General features: G+C 35.9%; 1 protein-coding gene across 1 annotated transcript in view; it reads left to right on the plus strand.

The window, feature by feature from the left end:
* Positions 1-23,641, plus strand: part of USH2A (usherin) — a 1,482,371-nt gene that overhangs the window by 324,499 nt on the left and 1,134,231 nt on the right. Inside the window, exon 14 of the mRNA XM_007952540.1 lies at positions 16,620-16,783. Coding sequence (XP_007950731.1) covers positions 16,620-16,783 — 164 coding nt within the window. The remainder of the gene's footprint in view (positions 1-16,619; positions 16,784-23,641) is intronic.

The raw sequence follows: 23,641 nt of genomic DNA on the forward strand, positions 1-23,641 counted from the left end.
CGGCACATAACAACAACAACAACAACAAGGTTAAAGAGTGGGTTGAGGTGTCAAGTTAAGTTGATGAGAAATAGGATGACTCAAAGGAGTAGGGGCAAGACGCATTATTAGAGAGTGCCAAGTTTAAGTGAAGAAAATAGAATTCAGTCAAATAAAAGAGAAGTAACAGTAGATTGGAGTCTAGGTAATATGCCAAAGTGAGAGAAGCCAGATAGATTCTAAATGAGTGAAAAATCTAGGGTAAGTATGGGTTCAAAGTGAAAAGATTCATGACAAGTATTACATAAATAAAAGTGGATACCTTTACATATTAGCTGACTCATAATTATATTGAATCAGGTAAGGAACTCCCTTTTTTAAATTACAAATTGTCCTTTGAAACTAAACTGCTTTTGTTCCACCTATATTGATCTGATCTTCAGATTCCTAGGTCTGAATTCACTGAGAATATTAGCAGATGGTATTTCCCTTTCCTTCTTAACTCTTGCCACTATCTTGAACTGCATTAACACATGCTGATAAAGTTCTTTTTGGCTCCCTCAGTCATTTAATTCTCCCTCCAATAAGCCATTTCCATGACCACACCCTGGGTCTTGTGATCATGTGGAATTTTTCTACCATTTAAATGTTCTTATTTCCAGAAATGCCAATCTATAAACACATCTCATCTTTTCCAATTCTCTTAACCTGCAAACACCCAAATCACCTACTCTTTGATGTCTCTCAAACCTCGAGTACATTATCCCTACCCAGTTCTCTTTTGATTAGCTCCATTCTTAATTTTCCTGCCTTCTGCACATAGTCTGGGGGAAAAATAAAAATTAATTCTGACTCCAGGAACTACTTGCTATTAAGATCTTTCTCTTCCAGTCTACAGTCCTCACCAGTGATGATCATCTTCCTCCTACTCTGAGCCTGTGAAGCTTGAAGAAAGACCAGGTGCCTGTGCTGATTAGAACCACTGTCATGTTTTCACTTTTCCTCCCTTCTCTGTCTCTTCCTCTGTAAATTGTTGCCAATCTTTTGAATCTCTTGCCCTTGATCTCAGCAGCTAATCTAGTACCCTGCTCTATGGACACAATATGGATCTCCAGATTCCCTTCTTTCTGTATCTAATTTGGCTCCATTGTCACACATTCTCAGTTTTTGTCTAGTCTTAAAAGGAATTTTTTTTCCCCTGAAAGTCATCTTCTAGATGTTATTCCCTCCTTGTTTTTTCCTCTTGTTCCTTCTCTACTTTCCCCTCTTCTCCCTCTTCTTCCTTCTAAATTATACTCCAGCAAATATTCCCTTTATTTTAACTTACATTTTTATCCACTAAATTTCATAGCTGTATACAAATATGCACTTTTTCAGCATGTTAAAACCCCTTCCCCAGACCCTGCTCCACCTCATGAGCTCTAAAATTGATTGTTTACTCTGTCACTGTTTATTCACTACTAACATTTACACAGATAAGTTTTTTTCTGCTTTTTCTCTTTACTTCTCATTCATTCCTCAGTCACCATCACTCAGCCATGACAACTCAGTTTCTGTCTTGCTACCTTACAAACTAAGGAGTTTTTTTTTTTTTCCCCCCAAACATTCTGCATGCATTTTCCCATAATTTCCTCTCAGGAAGGTGTACTAAACTAAACCAAACAAAAACCCAAACAAAAAAGCAGATGATCATAAGTGTGGTTCATCATAACTGGAATATTTTTCTGAGTTGAGGACTAGCTGTATCCAAGTCTGTCCCACTCAAATGTGAATGGGGCTGAGGATTCTCCCAGTCTTAGACAGGATTGCCTGTGGTATTCAGCAGAGCAGAGTCTATAGACTACCACTGGAAAGATCTAATGAAAACAAGACCCACCATATAAAATTCATCTTCTCCATAATGAAAAGAAGAAATAAAACTTCCTTTGACAATATGGGACCCAACAAATTCAGCAGAATTTGTCACTTGCTCAGTCAGTTATATGGACATCCTGTGTTTTGAGTTGACCTTTCTACTGCACTGATGAATTATAATTATTATTATTTTAAATATATTATGATTTGGGTGAAAGTTTACAGAGCAAATTCATTTTCCATTCAGCAGTTCATACACATTTTTTTCATGACTGCAGTTCCCCACAATGTAACAACAGCTCTCTTTCCACTTTCTCTTTGTAGTTACCTCTTCCCTGTGTCCTTCTTTCCTATGCATTCCTGTCCCCTAAGCTTTCTTCCTGTGCAAATACTGACCTTCTGTTCTCCCATGATTGATCATTCTAAGAAGTGTATCTACCTCATGTAAATATTCCATTTACATGTACCATATATGCCTGTCTTTCACTTGAGTGGAAGCCATGGGAGTGAGTTCCATTCCAGACCTGAAGGGTAACTAGGGGCCATAGTCTCAGTTGTTTCACCAGGCTCTGTCAGAACAGTAAACCTGGTCTTTTTTTTTTTTTTTTTATGATTTTGAGTTTTGTTCCACATTGTTCTACCACTCCCTCCAGGATCTCCTGCCCTGATCCATTTCCGAGTGCTTGACAGTGATAGCCAGGCACCATCTATCTCTTCTGGTCTCATGATCATATAGGCTGAGGTTCACTTCGTTCACTAGTCCCTTGGAATAATTGTTTTCATGCATATTTAGTTTTCTTCATTCTTCTTTTCTCTGGACGAGGAGAGATCCATTGTAGTATCTAGATGGCCACTTGCAAACTTTTAAGATCCCAGTCACTACTCACCAGAGGAAGATGTAGAATAATGTTTTTGTGTAGTTGTTGTTGTTGTGTTTTCCAACGAGTTGGATCCGACTCATAGTGACCCCTCCTTGGATTTTTGAGGTGGTATCACTACTGAAGTAGATTGCCCAACCTTCCTTCTGAGGAGTGACTAGTCGGTTTGAACTGCCAGCCTTATGATTAGCAGTGAAATGCCTTAGGCAGTATGCCACCAGAGCAGTAGGTTATGCCAATTGAGCTTGATGTCCCCTGTGACCATGGTCCTAAGCCACAGGTCCAGCAACTCACTCCATCAGTGTGATTGATTATGCCTAAGAAGTTATCATAACTTTGCCTGCTGTCAGTTCTAGGTTTATGGATATTCCTACAGCACACACAAATGTAGAAATATCATCTGCCAACCTTGTATATGGTCATGGGTATATTCCCTTTTTCTTAGACATACCTTATCATTCAGCCTATCTTCCCATCTATTCACCTGTAGACTAATATTTGTTATCACTGATAATTCAATATTGTACATGTAAAAGGGTTTATCTTTGTTGTCTGTACCTCTTGTGTACTTCTTCATGTCTTCCTTTTCCTTAGCATTATTGTGTTGGTCACTTACTTTTAGTATATTGTCTTTCTCTCCACCCAAATCAATACTTATCTAGCCTATCTAACCTCTACCTATCTAGCCATGTTCCCTCCTCTGCCCTTCCATCCCTAGTAACCAAAATGGAATGTTTCCTTCCATATATAATAATTTATTTGACTTTTTATAATAGTGAACTAATGCAATATTTGTCCTTCTGTGATTGACTTATTTCACTCAGCATAACGTTCTCCAAGTTCATCCAGGTTATGTGGTGTTTCGCAGATTCTACATTATTCTTTAGTGCTGCATAGGATGAATTTAGTGTTGCACTGATGAATTCTGCTATCTATTTTCACTTTAACATTGATAATCCTTAGAAATCCCCTAGCACAGAAGGTCAGTGAAAAAGAGAGAGAGATTTTGAAATATGACAATGAGATTTGCTTGAGTTTATAATGTTGCCCATCTGAGAAGTGATAAAACGGTATTTTCTCTTCTTCTTCTTCTTCTTTTTAAATATGTTCCATTCTGTTTGTGAATTATATTGAATTCTCTTTTTGTTGACTTCTGGTTTTCATAATATATGTACTAACTTTTGTGATTTTGGAAATGTGTACAAAGATGACCAAAACATATGGGATTCCATTTAGTAAAAAGAGTTTTTGTTTCTCAAAGAAAAAAGTTCACTCATCATCTAAATTTATACAGACATATTTTATACAAACAGATACCCTATTGATAATTTTTTTTTAAAAAAAAGAAAAATCAACAAAAATCAATTGAGTCTATGTTGTGCCAGGCGGCACTGTGTTAGGTACTTACACATATAAATTTATTTCCTTAACTCCTACAATTACACAATAGATGATATATCTTTTATTATTAAGCAAGGACAAAATACAAGTATCATTGCATTTCTTCATTGATTTGAAAAATAAATTGACTTCCTTATCTGCATTTTCTATTTGTATATTAATTGAAAGTTATTCAATCCCTCCATAAAATTTATACATATCCCTTACCCTTCTCCATGTTCTCTTTATAATGTATACCTATGTTTTCTATGTTTTTATCTTGGCTTATTTTCTCCAGTCATTTTGTACTCCCAAGGGCAAAATAAATATAATTGCCCCTGATCCTAACAAAAACTGTAACAGAAGTTCACCAAAACACAACAGTAACTTCCACTAACAAGCTGAACAATCGTTTGCCCTATTTATGTTCCAGTAGTTCATTTTCCAAAAGTTACTTATCATAAAATGGTAAATATTTTAAAAAATAAATGATGAAAAACTGATCCAAGATCAAAATTCACTCCCTTTACTTCTGACACATAAAGCAAACAATATTTAATCAGTATCAAAAACTAAGAGGCAAAAACAGTCTACCTACTTATTTTTTAAAAAAAATATGTTGTATTTGCCTAAACGAAAAAAAGAAAAAAATGGGCCATATTCAGTTTACCATTGATAGTTGAGACCTATATTTGACATACTGTACTCATTGATGCTGAGTCAGTCCTCAAGTTGACTTGTAACTATGAATTCTTCCTTTCCTTAGCTCCCAAGACTGCCTCTGCTAATGTGTTGCCCCCACCACTTTTCTTACATAACATCCACATGTCAAAACCTCTATAAGATTTCTAATATGTGACTCTAATGATGTGACTTCTCTACCTTCATAAAGTATATTTTGCCTTGTTTTAAGCCTTAAGTTTTGAGTATCTTATTTACCAGCTGACACACATGGAACAGTGATTTTCCTCCGGTAGTAGGGAGTTGGGAACTAGATGGGCTAGAGCATCAAAAGTCTTACATTTCTAAAACAAATAACAAAGAAAAATTACTCTGTGATTAAAATATTTTAGCTTCACTGCAGACCTTCTATATTTGAACATTATTTCATAGACTTGGTCTTGTAATTTTTTTAAAAAAATCTTTTTATATGCATATTTCCAACTGATCTCAATTGGTCAAGAACTGGATAATTATTTTCAAAGCAAAATTTATAACTTTCTTGTCAATTTGTTTCCTTTTAGTCTTTGATCTTGTAAACATTGAGGAATATTCCATGTGCTAATGTACCTCAAAGTTCCCACTCCACAGTGGTTCTTTGTTAGGCAGCTTGCTGTCATATTACATCTTCTTTTTCTGACTCTGACAATCCTGCATTCCTTTCATATGGCCCTTTGTGATTACTTTGCACCCACCAAGATAATACAGAATAATCTCCCCGTTTCAAGATCTTTAACTTAATTGGTACCTGGCCTGATATTTATTTTTGTAAATAAAGTTTATTCATTATTTATTTTGGAACATAGCAATTTTCATTCTTTTACTTATATCTACAATTGCTTTTCACCACTTGTCTGTCAGTTTCTTGTACTCTAGTGGCTTACACAGTGTTTAAAATATCTGTAGGGTCACCCATCATGGATAGATTTCTTTGGAGCTTCCAGAGTAAGACAGACTGGGAAGAAGGATTGGACCATCTATTCTAAAAAAGTGGGCCACTGAAAACCTTTTGAATAGCAATGAGACACTGTCTGAGATGTTCCTGGAAAGCTTTATGAACAGCAGGGAAACATTGTCTGATATACTGCCAGAAGATGAGCCCCTCAGGTTGGAAGGCACTCAAAATATGACTGGGAAAGAGCTGCCTCCTCAAAGTAGAGTTGACCTTAATGATGTGGATGGAGTAAAGTTTTGGGGACCTTCATTTCCTGATAGAGCACAACTAAAAATGGGAGGAAAGAGCTGCAAACATCTATTCATAATTAGAATGTGGAATGTACAAAGTATGAATCTGGGAATATTGAAAATTGTCAAATATAAAATGGAATGCATAAAGATCAATGTCCTAGGTTTTAGTGACCTAAAATGTACTGATATTGGCCATTCTGAATCAGACAATCATATGGTCTGCCATGCTGGGAATGACAAATTGAAGAGGAATGATGTCACATTCATTGTCAAAAAGAACATTTCAAAATCAATCCTGAAGTACAAAGCTGTCAGGGATAGGATAATATCCATACACCTATGAGAAAGACAAGTTAATATAACTATTATTTAAATTTATGCACCAACCACTAAAGCCAAAGATGAAGACATTATAGATTTTTACTGACATCTATAGTCTGAAATTGACCAAACACACAATTAATATATATTGATAATTACTAGTGATCAGAACGTGAAAGCTGGATGCACAGAAGAATCATCAGTAGTTGGAAAATACGATCTTGATAATAGAAATGATGCTGGAGACTGCATGATAGAATTTTGCAAGACCAATGACTTTTTCACTGAAAATACCTTTTTTCAAAAACATAAATAATAACTATATATGTGCATCTCACCAGATGGAATACACAGGAAACAAATAAACTATATGTGTGAAAAGAGGTGATGGAGAATTTCCATATAATCAGTCAAGGCCAGTGGTTCACTGTGAAACAGATCATCAATTGCTAATATGCAAGTTCAATTTGAAGCTAAAGAAAGTTGAGACAAGTCCATGAGAACCAAAACATGACCTTGATTATATCCCATTTGAGTGTAGAGACCATGTGAAGAATAGATTTGGTGTATTGAACACCAATGGGATGACATCAAGAGCATTATATATGAAGAAAGCAAAAGGATTGTTAAAAAGACAAGACAGGAAGAAATACCAAAATGGATGTCAGAAGAAACTCTGAAACTTGCTCTTGAATGGAGGAAATGATGAAGTAACAGAGTTGAAAAGATTTCAAATGGTGGCTTGAGAAGACAACATAAAGTATCATAATGAAATGTGCAAAAACTTGAAGTTAGAACTTCAAAAGGGAAGAATACACTTGGAATTTCTCAAACTGAAAGAACTGAAGAAAAAATTCAGGCCTTGAGTTACAATATTGAAGGCTTCTATGGGCAAAATATTGAATGATGCAAGAAGCATCAAAAGACAATGGAAGGAATAAGCAGTCACTGTACCAAAAATAATTTGTCAGTGTTCAATTATTTCAGAGAGTAGCATTTGATGAAGACTAATTATACTGAAGGAAGAAGTCCAAGCCACACTGAAGGACTTGGTGAAAAACAAGGCTCCAGAAATTGACAAAATACCTACTGAGATGTTTGAAGAAATGGATGCAACACTGGAGATGCTTACTTATTTATGCCAAGAAATTTGGAAGACAGCTTCCTGGCCAACCAACTAGAAGAAATTAATATTTATGCCCTTTCCAAAAAAAGGTGATCCAAAAGAATGTGTAAATTATTGAACAGTATCATTAATACCACACACAAGTATTATTTTGCTGAAACAGTTGAAAAATGTCTACAGCAGTGTATTGACAGGGAATGTCCAGAAATTCAAGCTAGATTTGAAAGAGGACATGAATGAAGGATAGCATTGCCAATGTCAGGTAGATCTTAGCTGAAAGGAAAGAATACATGAAAAATATTTATGTGTGCTTTATTGACTATGAGAATTCATTTAACTGTGTGAATCATAACAAACTATGGATAACATTGCAAAAAAGGGGGCAGTGGTGGCATAGTGCCTAAGGCATTTGACTGCTAACCCGAAGGCTGGTAGTTCAATCCCACCAGCCTCTCCTTGGAAGGAAGACTGGGCAATCAACTTCTGAAGAGATACAATCTCAGAAACCCAAGGAGGGATCGCTATGAGTCCGATTCAACTCGATGGCAGTGAGCTTGTTTTTTTTTTTTTCTCAAAGAATGGGAATTACAGAACACTTAAATGTGCTCATGAGGAACCTTTTATAGACTGAGAGGCTGTTGAACAAGGGGTACTGAATAGTTTAAAATCAGAAAGGATATGTGTCAAGATTGTATCCTTTCACCATACTTACTCAATTTGTATGCTGAGCAAATGTAATGAGAAGCTGGACTATAAGAGGAAGAATGCAACATCAGGTTTAGAGGAAGGCTCATTAACAATCTGCGATATGCAGGTAACACAACCTTGCTGAAAGTGAAGAAGATTTGAAGCACTTACTGATGATCAAAGACTACAGTCTGGTATGGATTATATCTCAACATAAAGAAAACACAAATTCTTCACAACTGGACTAATAAGCAACATCATGATTAATGGAGAAAAGATTGAATTTGTCAAGGATTTCATTTTACTCAGAACCACAAATATTTGTGAAGTGGCAGAGAAGAGATCATACATCTAATTGCACTGGGCAAATTTGCTGCAAAGACCTCTTTTAAGTGATATAGAGCAAAGATGTTACTTTCAAGATTAAGATGCACCTAACTCAAGCCATGGTATTTTCAGTTGTCTCATATTCACATGAAAACTGAACAATGATAAAGAAGACAAAAGAAGTATAGATCCATTTGAATCGTGGTGCTGGCAAAGAATACTGAAAATACCATGGACTGCCTAAAGAACGAGCAAATATATACTGGACAAGGTGTAGCCAGAATACTCCTTGGAAGCAAAACTGGCCAGAAGTTATCTCACCTATTTTGGTCATGTTGTCAGAGGGACTAGTCCCTGTAGAAGGATAGCATGCTTGGTAAAGTAGAGTGTCAGCGAAAAAAGGGATGACTCTCAATAGGATGCATTTTTATAGTGGCTGTAATGATGGGCTCAAGCATAGTGAAGATTGTGAGGATGATACAGAACTGGGCAGTGTTTTCTTCTGTTGTACATAGGATTGCTGTGAGTTGGAGTCGACTCAACAGCACTACCAACAACAACATGGTTGTTTTTATACTCTAATAGTAGAGTTGGATTGCAACAGATATTATATGGCCTGAAAAGCCTAGAATATTAACTATCCAGAATTTTATATATACAATTTGCTTATCTCTGGGAGTTCCAGCAAGATGGCAGAATAGGCAGACAAGCTACACAGACCCTCTGCAACAAAGCAATGAGAAATAAATGGAAATCTATACAAAAGACAGTCCTGGAACCCTGAGGTTTGAAGGCAAGTATAAAGAAGTGGATTAAATACCACCTAATAGAAGAATCTAAATGAAAACAGTGAGTAAGGAGACAAATGGCACTGCAGACTGCTGGCTGTCCTGAGGGCACAGCCATTTTGAATATTTCCCAGTAGCAATTAAGAATTGGCTCTGTTCACTAAGGACTGTGTAGGCAAGGACTGCATTGCTGCCTGACAATCAGAAAGGAAAAGAGCGAAGAAAGAGACAGACAGACTCATGGACTGTCAGCAACTACCCTGAGGGTGCAACCATTTACAATATTTACATGTGGCAGGTGAGACCATTTTAAATATATGCAAGTAGTGTTTTTACCTGGACAGTGACATAGGAGTCAGCTCTGTTTGCCAAGGAGAGCACAGGAAGCCATACTGGAGGCTGATGAATAGAAAGGTACAATATTTCCCTTGTTATCTTATATTCCACACTTTTTTGATGAACACACCTCCATCTTCTGAACCAGCAGGAATTCTATCCCAGTCTGTGCCCTAACAGAGACTGGGTGCAGTGCCCCACCCCCACATTTTTGTTTTTGATTGTTTTTAAAATATTCCTTTGTCTTGCTCCTTTCTTGTTTTCCTGTTCTTTTTTCTCTTTCTCATCCCTGATTCTTGTTTTGTTCTTCCCTTTTCCTGGTTCCCTTTCTTTTCTTTTCATTCTTCCCATCTCTCATATTTCCTTTTTTGGTTTTTCCATTCTTTTCTTTATTATTCTTTTAATCCTGCTCTTTTCTCTCATTCCAGATATTATGGCTTCCCCCCCCCTTTTTCTCATTATCTTTCTTTTACCCTTTTAAAATATATTTTGAAAAGTTTTCTTCTCATTTATTGCATTTTTTTGTGATCGTTCCTATTTGTTTTTTCAGTTTGAGTATTCTGTTCTCTTGTTTTTATTTATTTTTATTATTATTATTTTTTATTTTTGTCTAACTGAGTGGAAGACAAAAACCATTCCAACCCAATCAACTATACCTGCACCTCCTGCAGCCCCACCTACAGAGTGAGGACCCAGTTGCTATTGTACAAACTGGCCAACAATAGACAACAGCTCATACCAGCTCACCTCACTCTCAACTACTCCTTATGAACAGTTAATAGAGATCTGTGTACATACTCTCATTCTCTGTCACATCCACCAGGAGACAGGTGGTAAGTGCCTAAATGCTAGCAAATAGCAAGTAGAGGAGCACAGTAGCCTGCTCACACAGATGTGTCAAACCAAAATAAAGGAAAAAAGAAATATGTGGTGAATCACACCAGCATATAATCACAAATTAAACATAAATACAATACCAACCAATCCCTTGGAGACAACAAACCATCACAATCCACACAAAGAAGCAAGATAAAGTAGTAGAAACAAGGAACCAGGATACAGATCTAGAAATCATCCCTGAGGAAGAAGCAGCATTGGAACTCATGATAAACAATTTTTAAAAAATTATATTTGGGTACCTTGAACACATTGAGAGACAGATCAAGGAAAACACTGACAACTTCAAGGAAAACACTGAAAAAATTAAGAAAAACACACAAAAAAAATTCTAGAACAATTTAGGAAAACAATACAAGAATAAATTGACAAAATAAACAAAAAAATAGAATTGATACAAAAACAACAAATAGAAATCCAGACGATTAATACTAAGATTTCAGATACAGATAACACATTGAATGGGCAAAGGAGTGGAATCAAATCAATGGAAGACAGAATTAATGAGACTGAAGATAAATGCCTCAATACTATGTTGTTAAGAGATCAATCAGAAAAAAAAGATTAAAAAAAAAAAAAATGAAGAAAGGCTAAGATGCATATGGGATACCATAAGAGGAATAACCTATATGTAATTGGAATTCCATAACAGGAAGAGACAAATAAAACCACATAGAAAATTGTCAAAGATTTGTTGGGAGAAAATTTCCTTAATATGATGAAAGATGAGAATATATCCATTCAAGAAGTCCAATGAGCCCCAAACAGGATAGACCATGAATGAAAATCACCAAGATATATCATCATCAAATTCACTAAATTAAAAGACAAAGAAAGGATCCTGAAAGCAGCAGAGGAGAAATGAAAAGTTACCTACAAAGTGCAACCAATAAGACTAAGCTCTGATTTCTAGGAAGAAACCATACAATCTAGAAGGAAATGGGATGATATATATAAAACTCTGAAAGGAAAAAAATTCCAACCAAAAATTATATACCCAGCAAAATTGTCCCACAAATATGAAGGTGAAATTAGATTTCCAGGTCAGCAGAAATTAATTAATTAATTAAGATTGTTTTTTCCCCTTTATTTTTGTTTTATATATTTGTGTGAGCAGGGTATTGTGCTCCTCTATTTGCTATTTGTTATCACTTAGACACTTACCACCTGTCCCTGGTGGGTGTGATAGAGAATGAGAGTATGTACCCAGACCAACCTTGCAAGAGATGCTAAAGGGAGTCCTTTGATCAGAGAACCAACAACAGCAAACAACAACCAATGATTATCACACATGATGACATAACCCCAAACCAACCCAGTCATAAAAGTAACCAAAGTAATATAAGCTTACAAGAGTGTAAACAGGTAACAAGAAACATAAATTAATAAATGAGCGCAACCACCACCAAACAGAAGGAATAAATAGTGAAGTTACAGAACTTCTAAATAGAGAGGAAGTCAAGACAAATGTGAGATAGAAGAGACTGTTTTAAACTTGGGATGAATATAATAAATCACAAGGCACCTCAAAGAAAAATAATAAACCTTAGCATCAAAATAAAAAGAGGACATGCACAAATATTTAGGCAATACTAAAACAATAGCAATGAAGGCAATGATAACATGAGTCATAAACAAAACACACACAGTACAGAATATTATTATATGGAACAAAGAAATCAGCAACAGCATGGAAAAAAAAAACACATAACAAAATGACACTGACAAATTCATACTTGTCAATAATTACACTGACTATCAGGGGATTGAATGTACCATTCAAGAGACAGAGAGTTGGAGACTGGACAAGAAAACATGACACATCAATATGCTGTCTACAAGAGACTCACCTTAGATACAAAGACAAAAATAGACTAAAAATCAATGGTTGAGAATAGATATACCAAGGAAAGGACAACCAAAAAGGACATGAGTGGCAATGTTAATTTCTGATAAAATTGACTTTAAAACAAAAATAACATGAGAGACAAGGAAGAACAAGATATAATGATTAAAAGTATCAATTAAACAAGAGGACATAATCATAATAAATATCTATGGTCCAAATGAAATAGCCCCAAAATACATAAAGCAGACTTTAAAAGAATTGAAAAGAAAATAGATGACTCCACAGTAATTGGAGGAGACTTTAATACATCACTTTCAATGAGAGGTAGAACAACTGGAAAGAAACTCAACAAACATTCAGAAGAACTAAGTGATATAATCAATCAACTTGATCTTATAGACATCCACAGAGCACTTCACCCAACAACAGCACAATATACATACTTTCCAGCACACAAGGAACATTCTTGAGGGTAGAATATATGCTAGGCCGAAAAGCAGGCCTCAATAATTTTAAAACAATGAGCTACTGCAAAGCATATTCTTAAATCACAATGTTATAAAATTAGAAACCAACACTAGGAGGACAAATGGAAAAAAGCAAATGCATGGAAACTGAGTAACACCCTCCTCAAAAAGGAGATAATAGAAGAAATGAAAAATGAAATTGAAAAAAAAAATCTGTGAATCAAATGAGAATGAAAACAATGTACCAAAATCTTTGGGACACATCCAAAGCAGTCATGAAGAGGCAATTTATAGCAATAGATGCACACATGAAAAGAAGAGAAAGAGCCAAAATCAACACCATAATCTAATATCTCCAACAGTTAGAAAAAGAGCAGCAAAAATAGCCTACAATCACAGAAGAAAAGAAATAAGAAAGATTTAATCAGAACGCAATGAAACAGAAAACAGAAAGACCATAGAAAAAAAAATCAACGAAACTAGAAGTTAGTTCTTTGAAATTATTAATAAAATTGACAAACCACTGACAAACTTAACAAAGGAAAAGATGGACAAGATGTAAATAACACAAATAAGAAATGAAATGGGTGAAGTAACAACAGAACCAACAGAAATAAAAAGAATAATATCAAGATACTGTGAAGAACTATACCACAACAAATTTGAAAACCTAGACAAAATGGACAGATTTCTAGAAACACACTATTTACCTAAACTAACACAGACTAAGGTAGAAAAGTTGAACACACTCATAACAAAAGGAGAAATTGAAAAAAATCATAAAAAAATTACCAGCAACAAAAAAACGTCCTGGCCCAGAATGTTTCACTGGAGAATTCTACCAGTCATTCAGAGAAGAGCTGACACCAGTCCTACTCAAACTAATCTAGGACATGGAAAAACATGGGATCCTCCCAAATTTATTTTATGAGGTCATATTCATCTTTATGTCCTTAGTGCTTATTCTAGTCTTGGCACATAATTGGTTCTCAATGAATGTTATTTTTCTCAGTAAATATTTAAAACTTTTTGTTGGTACCCATGATTTGCCTCTCCAGACAGAAGAGGGATCCACAGAGTAATGTAAATCAAGTTATCTACATCCCAGATCATATCCCTGGACCCCCTATAGTTTAATTCCCTCAGGTTATGCAGTTTTTGACAATGAAGTTCATTATTAAAGCACATTTTCTTCATTAAAAATGGTGTTTCTGCAAAAGTAGTGAGTATGATAACTCTTTATCTTACTGTTTGTACAACTGGAAGAAACTCCCTGGAAAGGAAAATATATGAGATTTGTGATTTAAAAGACAGAGGCCAATTAACTTCTTTCCCTTTGTATCCAGTAAACACTGAATTACATAAGGGTCCAAACAGAGCTATAACGACAGAGTGCTGGCAGGATTAGCAATGCTTTACTCCTGTTTTGTTTACCATAATGAACTGGTCAATAAACATCACAAATTGTTTATCTATATAAATCTTGACAGATTACTCTTTATGAAATCCATTTAACAAGTGAGGTTTTCCCATAAGGATGAAAAATGAAGATTTTAAATAGATTGTGGGAGAAGCTCTGGCTGTACCTGGAGAGTCAGTGTAATAAAGGTTTCTTTATATTAATATTACAAAAACCATTTATCCTGGCAAAATCAATATCACAATTCATCTTAGTTTGGTATTTCTCATTCTATGCTTAAAATGCCTTTTCCTTTATTATGTATAATTTTGTTTTAATAAACGTGACATATATTTCATTTAGGAGATGCTTCTGAAGAGGGACCACTTATAAAATGACATCAAACTTATAGCTTATTTGCTAGAGTCTTGGAAATGTTTAAAATTACATTTGAGTGGCTGAGAAATTTACAGGAATAATTTTACTTAAACTTTAATTACACAACTATCCCCAGTGTCCTTTGGGCTAAAAACAAACAACATTATTTTGAAAAATCTCCTCCTATGAACTTCGTTTGGGCAAAATTCTCTCTTACTGAAGTCAAACAATTATAACAAGTCAGATAAGTGGGATATAACAAAGGCTGGGATAAGACACTATAAAATCAGAAAAAGTCATTTAATTTCTCAAAACATGGTCTGCTTTCCTAAGAAATGGCTTATTTGTACCACTTGGATTGAGAATGTAATATCCCATGGATATTGACAGAGCTGGCTTGGAGTTATGTATATAGTAGATGGCTGGAAGAAAATAGAACTACATTGAGAAAGGAATTATACACTGGAAACCATTACTCTAAAAATACTGTATGTAAAATAAGTATGATTATGTGAAAGGTAATAAAAACTGAAATACTCAAGAGACACCTATTCACGAGTGATATAGTTATAAATATATATATACACACACACACATAAGTGTACATATGTGTATACACACATATATGTGCATTGGAAGAAACTTGCCTCTTATTGTTTATGTTCACCAATATTACTTTAAATGACTGCAAACAATATTCTCTAAGTAATATACTGTAATGAAATTAAGTACAAATCAAATAATTGGGTACTTCTATTATTCCATTTTAATTTCAATGCATAAATTTCTTCATCTCTAACACTTAAATAGCCTAAACAAAATGCCTATTTGCAGTGGAGTTCTAATTTAATGTCCACAGATGAAGGAATGGATATAGTTGTTTGTGGGGGAAAAAATGTCCTTTTATTGTAATCGTAAAAAGGGCAAACTACAGTACAGTGGTTTTCAAGAGAAACTGTACTTTATGTGTTCCCAAGGGCATATTAGTCCATAAAACAAATTTGCAGCCTATTTGGCAGCCTTAGCTTTTATCGGCCTTTTTAAGGGTGTTGAATGATTACTCAGGAGATCACACAGTAAAAGTTACAGTGGGGTAAAGTAACTCTATCCCTCCAGCATCTTTACTGGAAAATATGGGAGAATCCATTTAGCGTTGCTTAAAATGTACACATAGAGGGCTTCCATTTAGAGATGAGTGGTCTTCTTACATGTGCTGCTTTTGCTTCTCTCATGTGCTATGGTGCCAAAATGCTTATCCTAATCAATGCCATTGGCATAGGCTAAGTGTTTGAATAATTCACTCCCAGAAAACAGGTTTCAGTTTCTATCATGGCAAAATGCCAGGACAGTGATTTTTACAGGCAACTTTGGGTCTAATAAATTAAAGTTGGAGTGAAGTTATCTCATTATATTTGTATCATTAACATCTTTTCATAAATCACAATAATGTTCTGTTCTCCAACCATTCTGAATAAATGGATTTAGTGCATCACATAGAAAATGAAAATACAACCTGTATTAAGACATTGACCATTTTTTAATATGTCTTCCTCATACTTTAATTTTCTATTATGTTCTTAGTGAAACAGTCTTGATAAAAATAAATATAGAATTTCAAGTTTTCTTAGTGAAGGCAATGGTTATCATTCCCAGTTTTCTATTTCACAATTGGGTAGTTTCTTGAGAAGATCATTTTATGGGTAGCTAATCTAAAACTTTAGCTGATGGACTACTTTTGTGAGAAAGCAAAATGTATAGGATTTTTAATGGAACAACGATACTCAAAATGATCAATATAATACTTTCTGCTGTTAGGAACTTTACAAAGAGAAGACGTCATACAGGTTTTACCCTGAGCAGAGTTTTGATAAAGACTTTGTGTGTGTGTGTGTGTGTGTGTGTTTGGTTAGCTTGAGCATCCTTTTTAAAGTATTAGGTAAAACAGTATCATCTTTGTCTGTTATAAATTTGGCAGTTATAACTTATGCTATGAATTATTAATAAAAATGTTACTCTCTTTGATGATGTATTTGTCTTGTTTTCAGATGCCAACCATGCAACTGTCATCTCTCAGGAGCCTTGAATGAAACCTGTCATTTGGTCACAGGCCAGTGTTTCTGTAAACGATTTGTCACTGGCTCAAAGTGTGATGCGTGCATTCCCAGTGCCAGCCATTTGGATGTCAACAATCTATTGGGTTGCAGCAAAAGTAAGTGAAGTTTGGACTAGTGTTGGCATATGAAGCAGTATCATATAAGAAAAAGTAGCATATTTTCTTTCTCCATTTAGAACCTATCAGAAAGGTTTAGGTAAATGTAGGAAATTTAGATGAGAAATTTAAAAAAAAAAATTATACTAAATGAAATTCATAGTATTTCCTTGATTGTTGTTGTTGTTGTTGTTTGCCGTCGAGTCAGACCCGACTCATAGTGACCCCTCCTTGGGTTTCCGAGGCAGTATCACTACGGAAGTAGATTGCCCCATCTTCCTTGATTAGGTATTTATAAAATATTATCATAATGGCGAATTTACAAAGGTTTGTTGAAGTACAATAACCAATAGGCTGACCAAATCCCTGGCTTTCCTGGGACATGAGACTTTCAGTGCAAAAAGCAAGACAATCTTGGAGAAACCAAGGTGGATGGTTGTGCACAAGGATATTATCAGTCAATGTTCTATGTCAAATGGAAGATTCATTCATATTTATTATGAGTTTGTATATTCTTGTTGTTATTGTTAGGTTCCACCAAGTCAATTCTGACTCATAGTGAGCTTATGTACAACAGAATGAAATATGGCCTGGTCCAGTGCCATCCTCACAATCCCCAAAATTATATGGTCACTATCCTACTAATTATTAAATATCATTAATAACACACACAAGTAAAATCTTACTGAAGATATTTCTAAAATGGTAGCAGCAGTATATTGACAGAGAACTTCCAGAAGTGCAGGCTGGATTCAGAAGAGGACATGGAACAATGGATGTCACTGCTAATGTCAGATGGATCTTGGCTCAAAACAAAGTATACCGGAAAGATGTTTACTTGTGTTTTATTGACTATGCAAAAGCCTTTGATTGTCTGGAACATAACAAACTGTGGATAACATTGAGAAGAATGGGAGTTCCAGAACATTTAATTGTACTCACAAGGAACCAGCACATAGACCAGGAAGCTGTCACTCGAATAGAACAAGGGGACACTACATGGTTTAAAGTCAAGAAGGGAATGTGTCAGGGTTGTATCCTTTCATTATATTAATTTAATCTGTATGTATGGTGAGCAAATAATCCAAGAAGCTGTACTATATGAAGAAGATGGCATCAGGATTGGAGGAAGAATCATTAACAACCTGCGATACACTGATGACACAACTTTGCTTGCTGAAAGTAAGGATGACTTGAAACACTTACTGATGAAGATTGAAGAATACAGTCTGAAGTATAGATTAGATGTCAATATAAAGAAAACAAAAATCCTCACAACTGGACCTATAAGCAGCATCACGATAAATGGAGAAAAGACTGAAGTTGTCAAAGACTTCACATTGCTTTGTTCTACAATTGATGCCAATGGAAGCAGCAGTCAGGACATTAGGTGACGTATAGCACTAGGCAAGTCAGTTGCACAGGACCTCTTTTAAGTGCTGAAGAGCAAGGATGTCTCCTTGAGTACTAAGGTGTGCCTGACACAAGCCATGATATTTTCAGTTGCCTCATATGCATGTGAGAGCTGGACAATGAATAAGGAAGAGTGAAGAAGAATTGATGCTTTTGAGATGTGGTGCTGGTGAAGAATGCTGAAAATGCCATGGACTCCTAAAAGAACTAACAAATCTTTCCTGGAGGAAGTGCAGCCAGAATGCTCCTTGGAAGCAAGAATGGCCAGACTTCGTCTCACCTACTGTGGTCATGTTGTTAGAAGGGACCATTCCCTGGAGAATGATGTCAAGCTTGCTAAGGTGGAGGGTTATCAAAAGAGGGGAGGGCCCTCAGTGAGATGGATTGACACAGTGGCTGTGGCGATGGGCTCAAATACAGCAGGGGTCGCAGATCTGGCATGGGACTGGGTGGTGTTTCGTCCTCCTGTGCATAATGTTGCTATGAGTCGAGATGACTCGATGGCACCTAAAACAATAACATTCTACTAATTGTTTATTGTAGCTATTATTATCATCATCATCATTATTTATCACAACATATTGCTTATTCCAATATTTTATATTCATTTTCCTCTATTGTAATTTGTATTTGTTTAAACATGTTTTACATTAATATTTTCAACTTCTTGAAGTAAAAAATTATGTATTAGTATCTTTTGACTATCTCACCCTAATATTATTCTCAATGCCCTGAACTGACCACTCAAGATCACCTGGAGTGCCATGATTTCATAACATATTGAAGATTCCTGATATTTATTTCAGGAGTTTATACCCTTACCTTTTCCACAATACCTAAGAAATGATTGCTGGGGAACTTGTGGTATGGAGCCCTCTACAGCATACTGTGCAATGCATATTCTCCTTGGGGTGTCCTACAGTGTCATGAGTCACAATGCTAGGAAATGCCACAAGTCCTGGAGAATCACTACAAACCATCATGCCTGGAACTGTTGTTGTTAGGTGCCAAGTCATCTCCGACTCATAATGACCCTATGCACAGCAGAACGAAACACTGCCCAGTCTTGTGCCAGCCTCACAATCCTTGCTATACCTTAGCTCATTGTTACAGCCACTGTGTTTATCCATCTTGTTGAGTGTCTTCCCCTTCTTCATTGACCCTCCAGTTTACCAAATATGATATCCTTCTCCAGGGAATTGTTCCTTCTGATAACATGACCAAAGTAGATGATATGAAGTTTTGCTATTCTTGCTTCCAAGGAACATTCTGGCTGCACTTCTCCCAGGACAGATTTGTTAGTCCTTTTATCAGACCATGCTACTCTTAGCATTCTTCTCCAACACCACAGCTCAAGAGTGTCAGCTCTTCTTTGGTCTTCCTTATTCATTGACCAGCTCTCACATGCATAAGAGATGGTTGAAAATACCATGGCTTGGATTAGGTGCACCTTAGTCTTCAAGTCAGAAACCAAAGGATAGGTCACTATGAGTCGGTCCAACTTGACGGCACATAACAACAAACAACAACAAGTCTTCAAGGAGAAATCTTTGCTCTTTATCACTTGAAAGAGGTCTTTTGCAGTAGTTTTGCCCAATGAAATACGTCATTTGATGTCTTGACTGCTGCTTCCATTGGTGTTGGTTGTAGAACCAAGTAATATGAAATCCTTGACAACTTCAATCTTTTCTTCATCCATTGTGAAGTTGTTTATTGGACCCGTTGTGAGGACTTTTGTTTTCTTTATATTGAGGTGTATCCATACTGCAGGCTATAGTCTTTAATCTTCATCAGTTAGTGCTTCAAGTCATCCTCACTTTAAGCAAGCAAAGTTTTGTCATCTGCACATCGCAGGTTGTTAATTAGTCTTCCTCTAATTCTGATGCCATGTTTTTCATATAATCCAGCTTCTTGGATTATTTGCTCAGGATACAAGTTGAATAAGTATGGTGAAAGGATACAATCTTGATGCACTCCCTTCTTGATTTTGAACCATGCAGTACTCCCTTGTTCTGTTTGAATGACAGCCTCCTGATCTATGTACAGGTTCCTCATGAGTACTATCAAGTCTTCTGGAATTCCCATTCTTCTCAATGTCATCCACAATCTGTCATGATCCATACAATCAAATGTTTGGCATACATAATAAAACATAAATGAACATCTTTCTGATTCTCTTTGCTTTCCGCTAAAATCCATCTGACATCAGCAATGATATCCCTCATTCCACGTCCTGGAACTCTGCTTTGTACATTTAAGGAAGAGAGAGGAGTAAGTTACAGAATATTGTACCCACAGAAACTGTACTAGATTTTGAAATAATGGAAAACAGGCTACAGTTAATGATTCACATGACATATTAAGATTGTGTACTGGTGTAGTATTTCTATAGTGTTGTGTGTTTCATCAATCCCTGTGGATTTTATTATATGCCATCTGCAAAGGAAAAATCTTAAGTGCTTACGCTTCTCTTGGGAAAATAAATATCTTAATTGCCTTTGGGTATAAATAAAATTGAAACACAAATTTGTATTTAGTTGAGCATTTAATTAATATTTGTCATTCATTGATTAGCTATATAATTGATTGATTTGAATGCAGCATAAATTCTAGCCTATTCCTTTTGAATGTGAGTTGTAGATCATCATTTTATAATAGAATTGTGGTAACATTGTGTACCACGTACCTAATACCTACTCCTGATTGTTTCTACCACTAATCTTGTGTGGAAATATTGACATCTGCTCCGATTTTTGCTAATTATTCTTGCACATGAGACAGTCTAGGAATTATGCCCCAGGAAAACTGGATAGTCTTGTCACTAGAAAGCTAGTCTACATTTATTAGTAATGGATGAATTTTATACCAAGTCTTTTCTTCTTTGGGCTAATCATTTATGGTCTTTTCAAATGCTTCTTATTTGTCATAAATTTTAAAAACTTTTACATTTCTAACTATTCTTTTCTGAATATGTTTCTTCTGATTTTCTGCCTCTTTAAAATCATGATCTTTAATATAGAGCACATTCTTTTAACTGCTTTTTTATGGTTGTTGCTGCTGCTGTTTTAGGGTCCTGCTTAATAAACACTTATAATCTATGTGAAAAGTTAGAAGTTCAGCATCACAGTTAGCAGCCAAGTGCTTATTCCTTGCACCATCAGGGCTCTGTAGGTTGTATCTAGTGTTTACCTATTACAAATGCTTCCATGAAGAACATTACCAACATTTAGGCAGAATTTCTAACTTTAAAGCTGCTCAAAATATAATTAGCAAAGATGATGGGCATACAGACTATATAAGAGAGTGAAAGAGGGGAGCAGGAAGTGATGACCTTTGAGTTGTGCTTGAAAGGAGCAAACCTTATTTCCTTTTCCACTATGGTTTTCACACTGTATTGCTTTTTGTCCTAGAAACAGTTGAAAAACCCAGCTTTACAAAAATGTGATGCCATTGAAAGGAATGTAGTGCTATCTAATTCTGAAACCGTGAACTACCTCAGGCTAGTATCTTATTTCACTTCCAGTGGATGTCAAGGATCCATGTTTCCCTTGAAAATGTAAAATGTCTCATGATGCCACTCCACAAAATTTGGGAAGTGTGGAGTTATAACTATTATTATCATTCCCCTTCTGTAAAGGCCCCTGACTATAGTTTAGCAATGTTGTTGTTGTTGTTATATGCTGTCAAGTCGGACCTGACTCCTAGGGACCCCTCCTTGGGTTTCCAAAGCAGTATCACTACGTAAGTAGATTACCTCATCTTCCTTCTGAAGAGTGGCTGGTGGGTTTAAACCACCAGCCTTCTGGTTAGTAGTCAAGTGCCTTAGCCACTGTGCCACCAGAGCTCCCTTAGCAATATCATGTGATTTTTTTGTGTGGAAGGGGATGATGAAAGTAGGAATGGGGTTGGAAATTCTAAGATATAATTTCTAGAGTCCTGGAAACTTGAATTCAGATAAAGTAGATGGTTTCTTACAATAGTCTCACTTATCCATGTGATTCATTTCTTTCCTATCAAACATTTGTTTCGGGTTTTCTAAAATGACAGCTATTTTCCTTGATAAAAGAGACAAAGCAAGATAGAAATGAATGGGATCTCCTATGCACATACACAGATATACACACAGGTATGTATGTAAATACAGATATTTATTTTTTAAAAAACAAACTCATTGCATTGAGCCAGTTCCAACTCATAGCGAGCCCTCCTTGGGTTTCCCAGGCAGTATCTCTATGGAAGTAGATTGCCCAGTCTTGCATATGAGGAGTGACTGGTGGGTTTGAACAGCCAGTCAGATGCCTTAGGCACTATACCACCAGAGCTTTCATATATATGTATATATGAAATTTCCTTTAACTAGTTGTAGCTCATATTGTGATTAAGTCTTCTTGATAATATTCTTACTTTTATGTTTATCTTTGGTTATTTATCCATCATTTTCATCTCTGTTATCAGAACCTTGTATAGCTATTTTTAAAACCAGCTTTCCTGAGATAGAGTTTACATATCATTAATTTTAATGTACCCATTTTAAGTATACTGTTTTATGCGTTTTAGTAATTTTGTAGATTATGAAAACACAAATGTTTAGTTTTAGCACAAACATCACTGTAATCCAGTTGTACAATAATTACATCATTCAAAAAAAAACCTCCTATTACCCATTTTTACTCAAATTTAGCCCCCAAAAAACTAGTTGTTTTTTGATGTTATTATTTTGCTTTATCTGGAAATTTTATATAAATGAAGTCATATAATAATTAACATTTTGGGGTTCCGGCAAGATGGCGGACTAGGTAGAAAGACTGCACAGACCCTCTTCAGCAAAGAAAAGGGAAACCAATTAACACAGATACAGAACATAATCTTGGACCCCTGAGCCTTGAAGGGAAGGATATAGAAGTGGACTAAACCCGAACAAGCAGAAAAATTTGCATGAAAATACCAAAAAAGGAGACATACAGAGCTGTGATCTGGCAGCGATCCTGATGGCACAGACAGCTTAGAGATTCTTGAGTGGTGGTAGGACCTAAGAATTAACCTAAAAATCAGCCCTGCTAGCCACGGTCTGCACAGAGGACTGCTCTGGTGGCTGGGGAATAAAAAGACAAGGTGAAGGGAAAGGCAGGCTGAGCTGTGGACTTTTGCCTGTCTGGAGGACACTGCCATTTTGAAGGTTTAAAAATGGCTTGACTATTTTGGATATTTAAAGAGATAGTGTGCTCACAGATTACTGGGGCTTAAGAACACGTTCTGATTTCCAACAACTCCAAAGTAACTCCGGACTTGCAAGACTGAAAAGGTATGAAATTCCTCTTGTTATTCTTATACCCTACACCTGCCTGGTGAATGGAAGTGCAGCCATCCCCCACTCCCATCTACCTTCTGGGCCCACAGGAACTCCATCACAGTCTGTGTGCTCAGATGGACCCTGGTGCCCTGCCC

This window comes from Orycteropus afer, unplaced genomic scaffold, assembly GCF_000298275.1.
Source record: "Orycteropus afer afer isolate SDZICR_OR568_19922 unplaced genomic scaffold, OryAfe1.0 scaffold00013, whole genome shotgun sequence".
Taxonomy (NCBI): Eukaryota; Metazoa; Chordata; class Mammalia; order Tubulidentata; family Orycteropodidae; genus Orycteropus; species Orycteropus afer.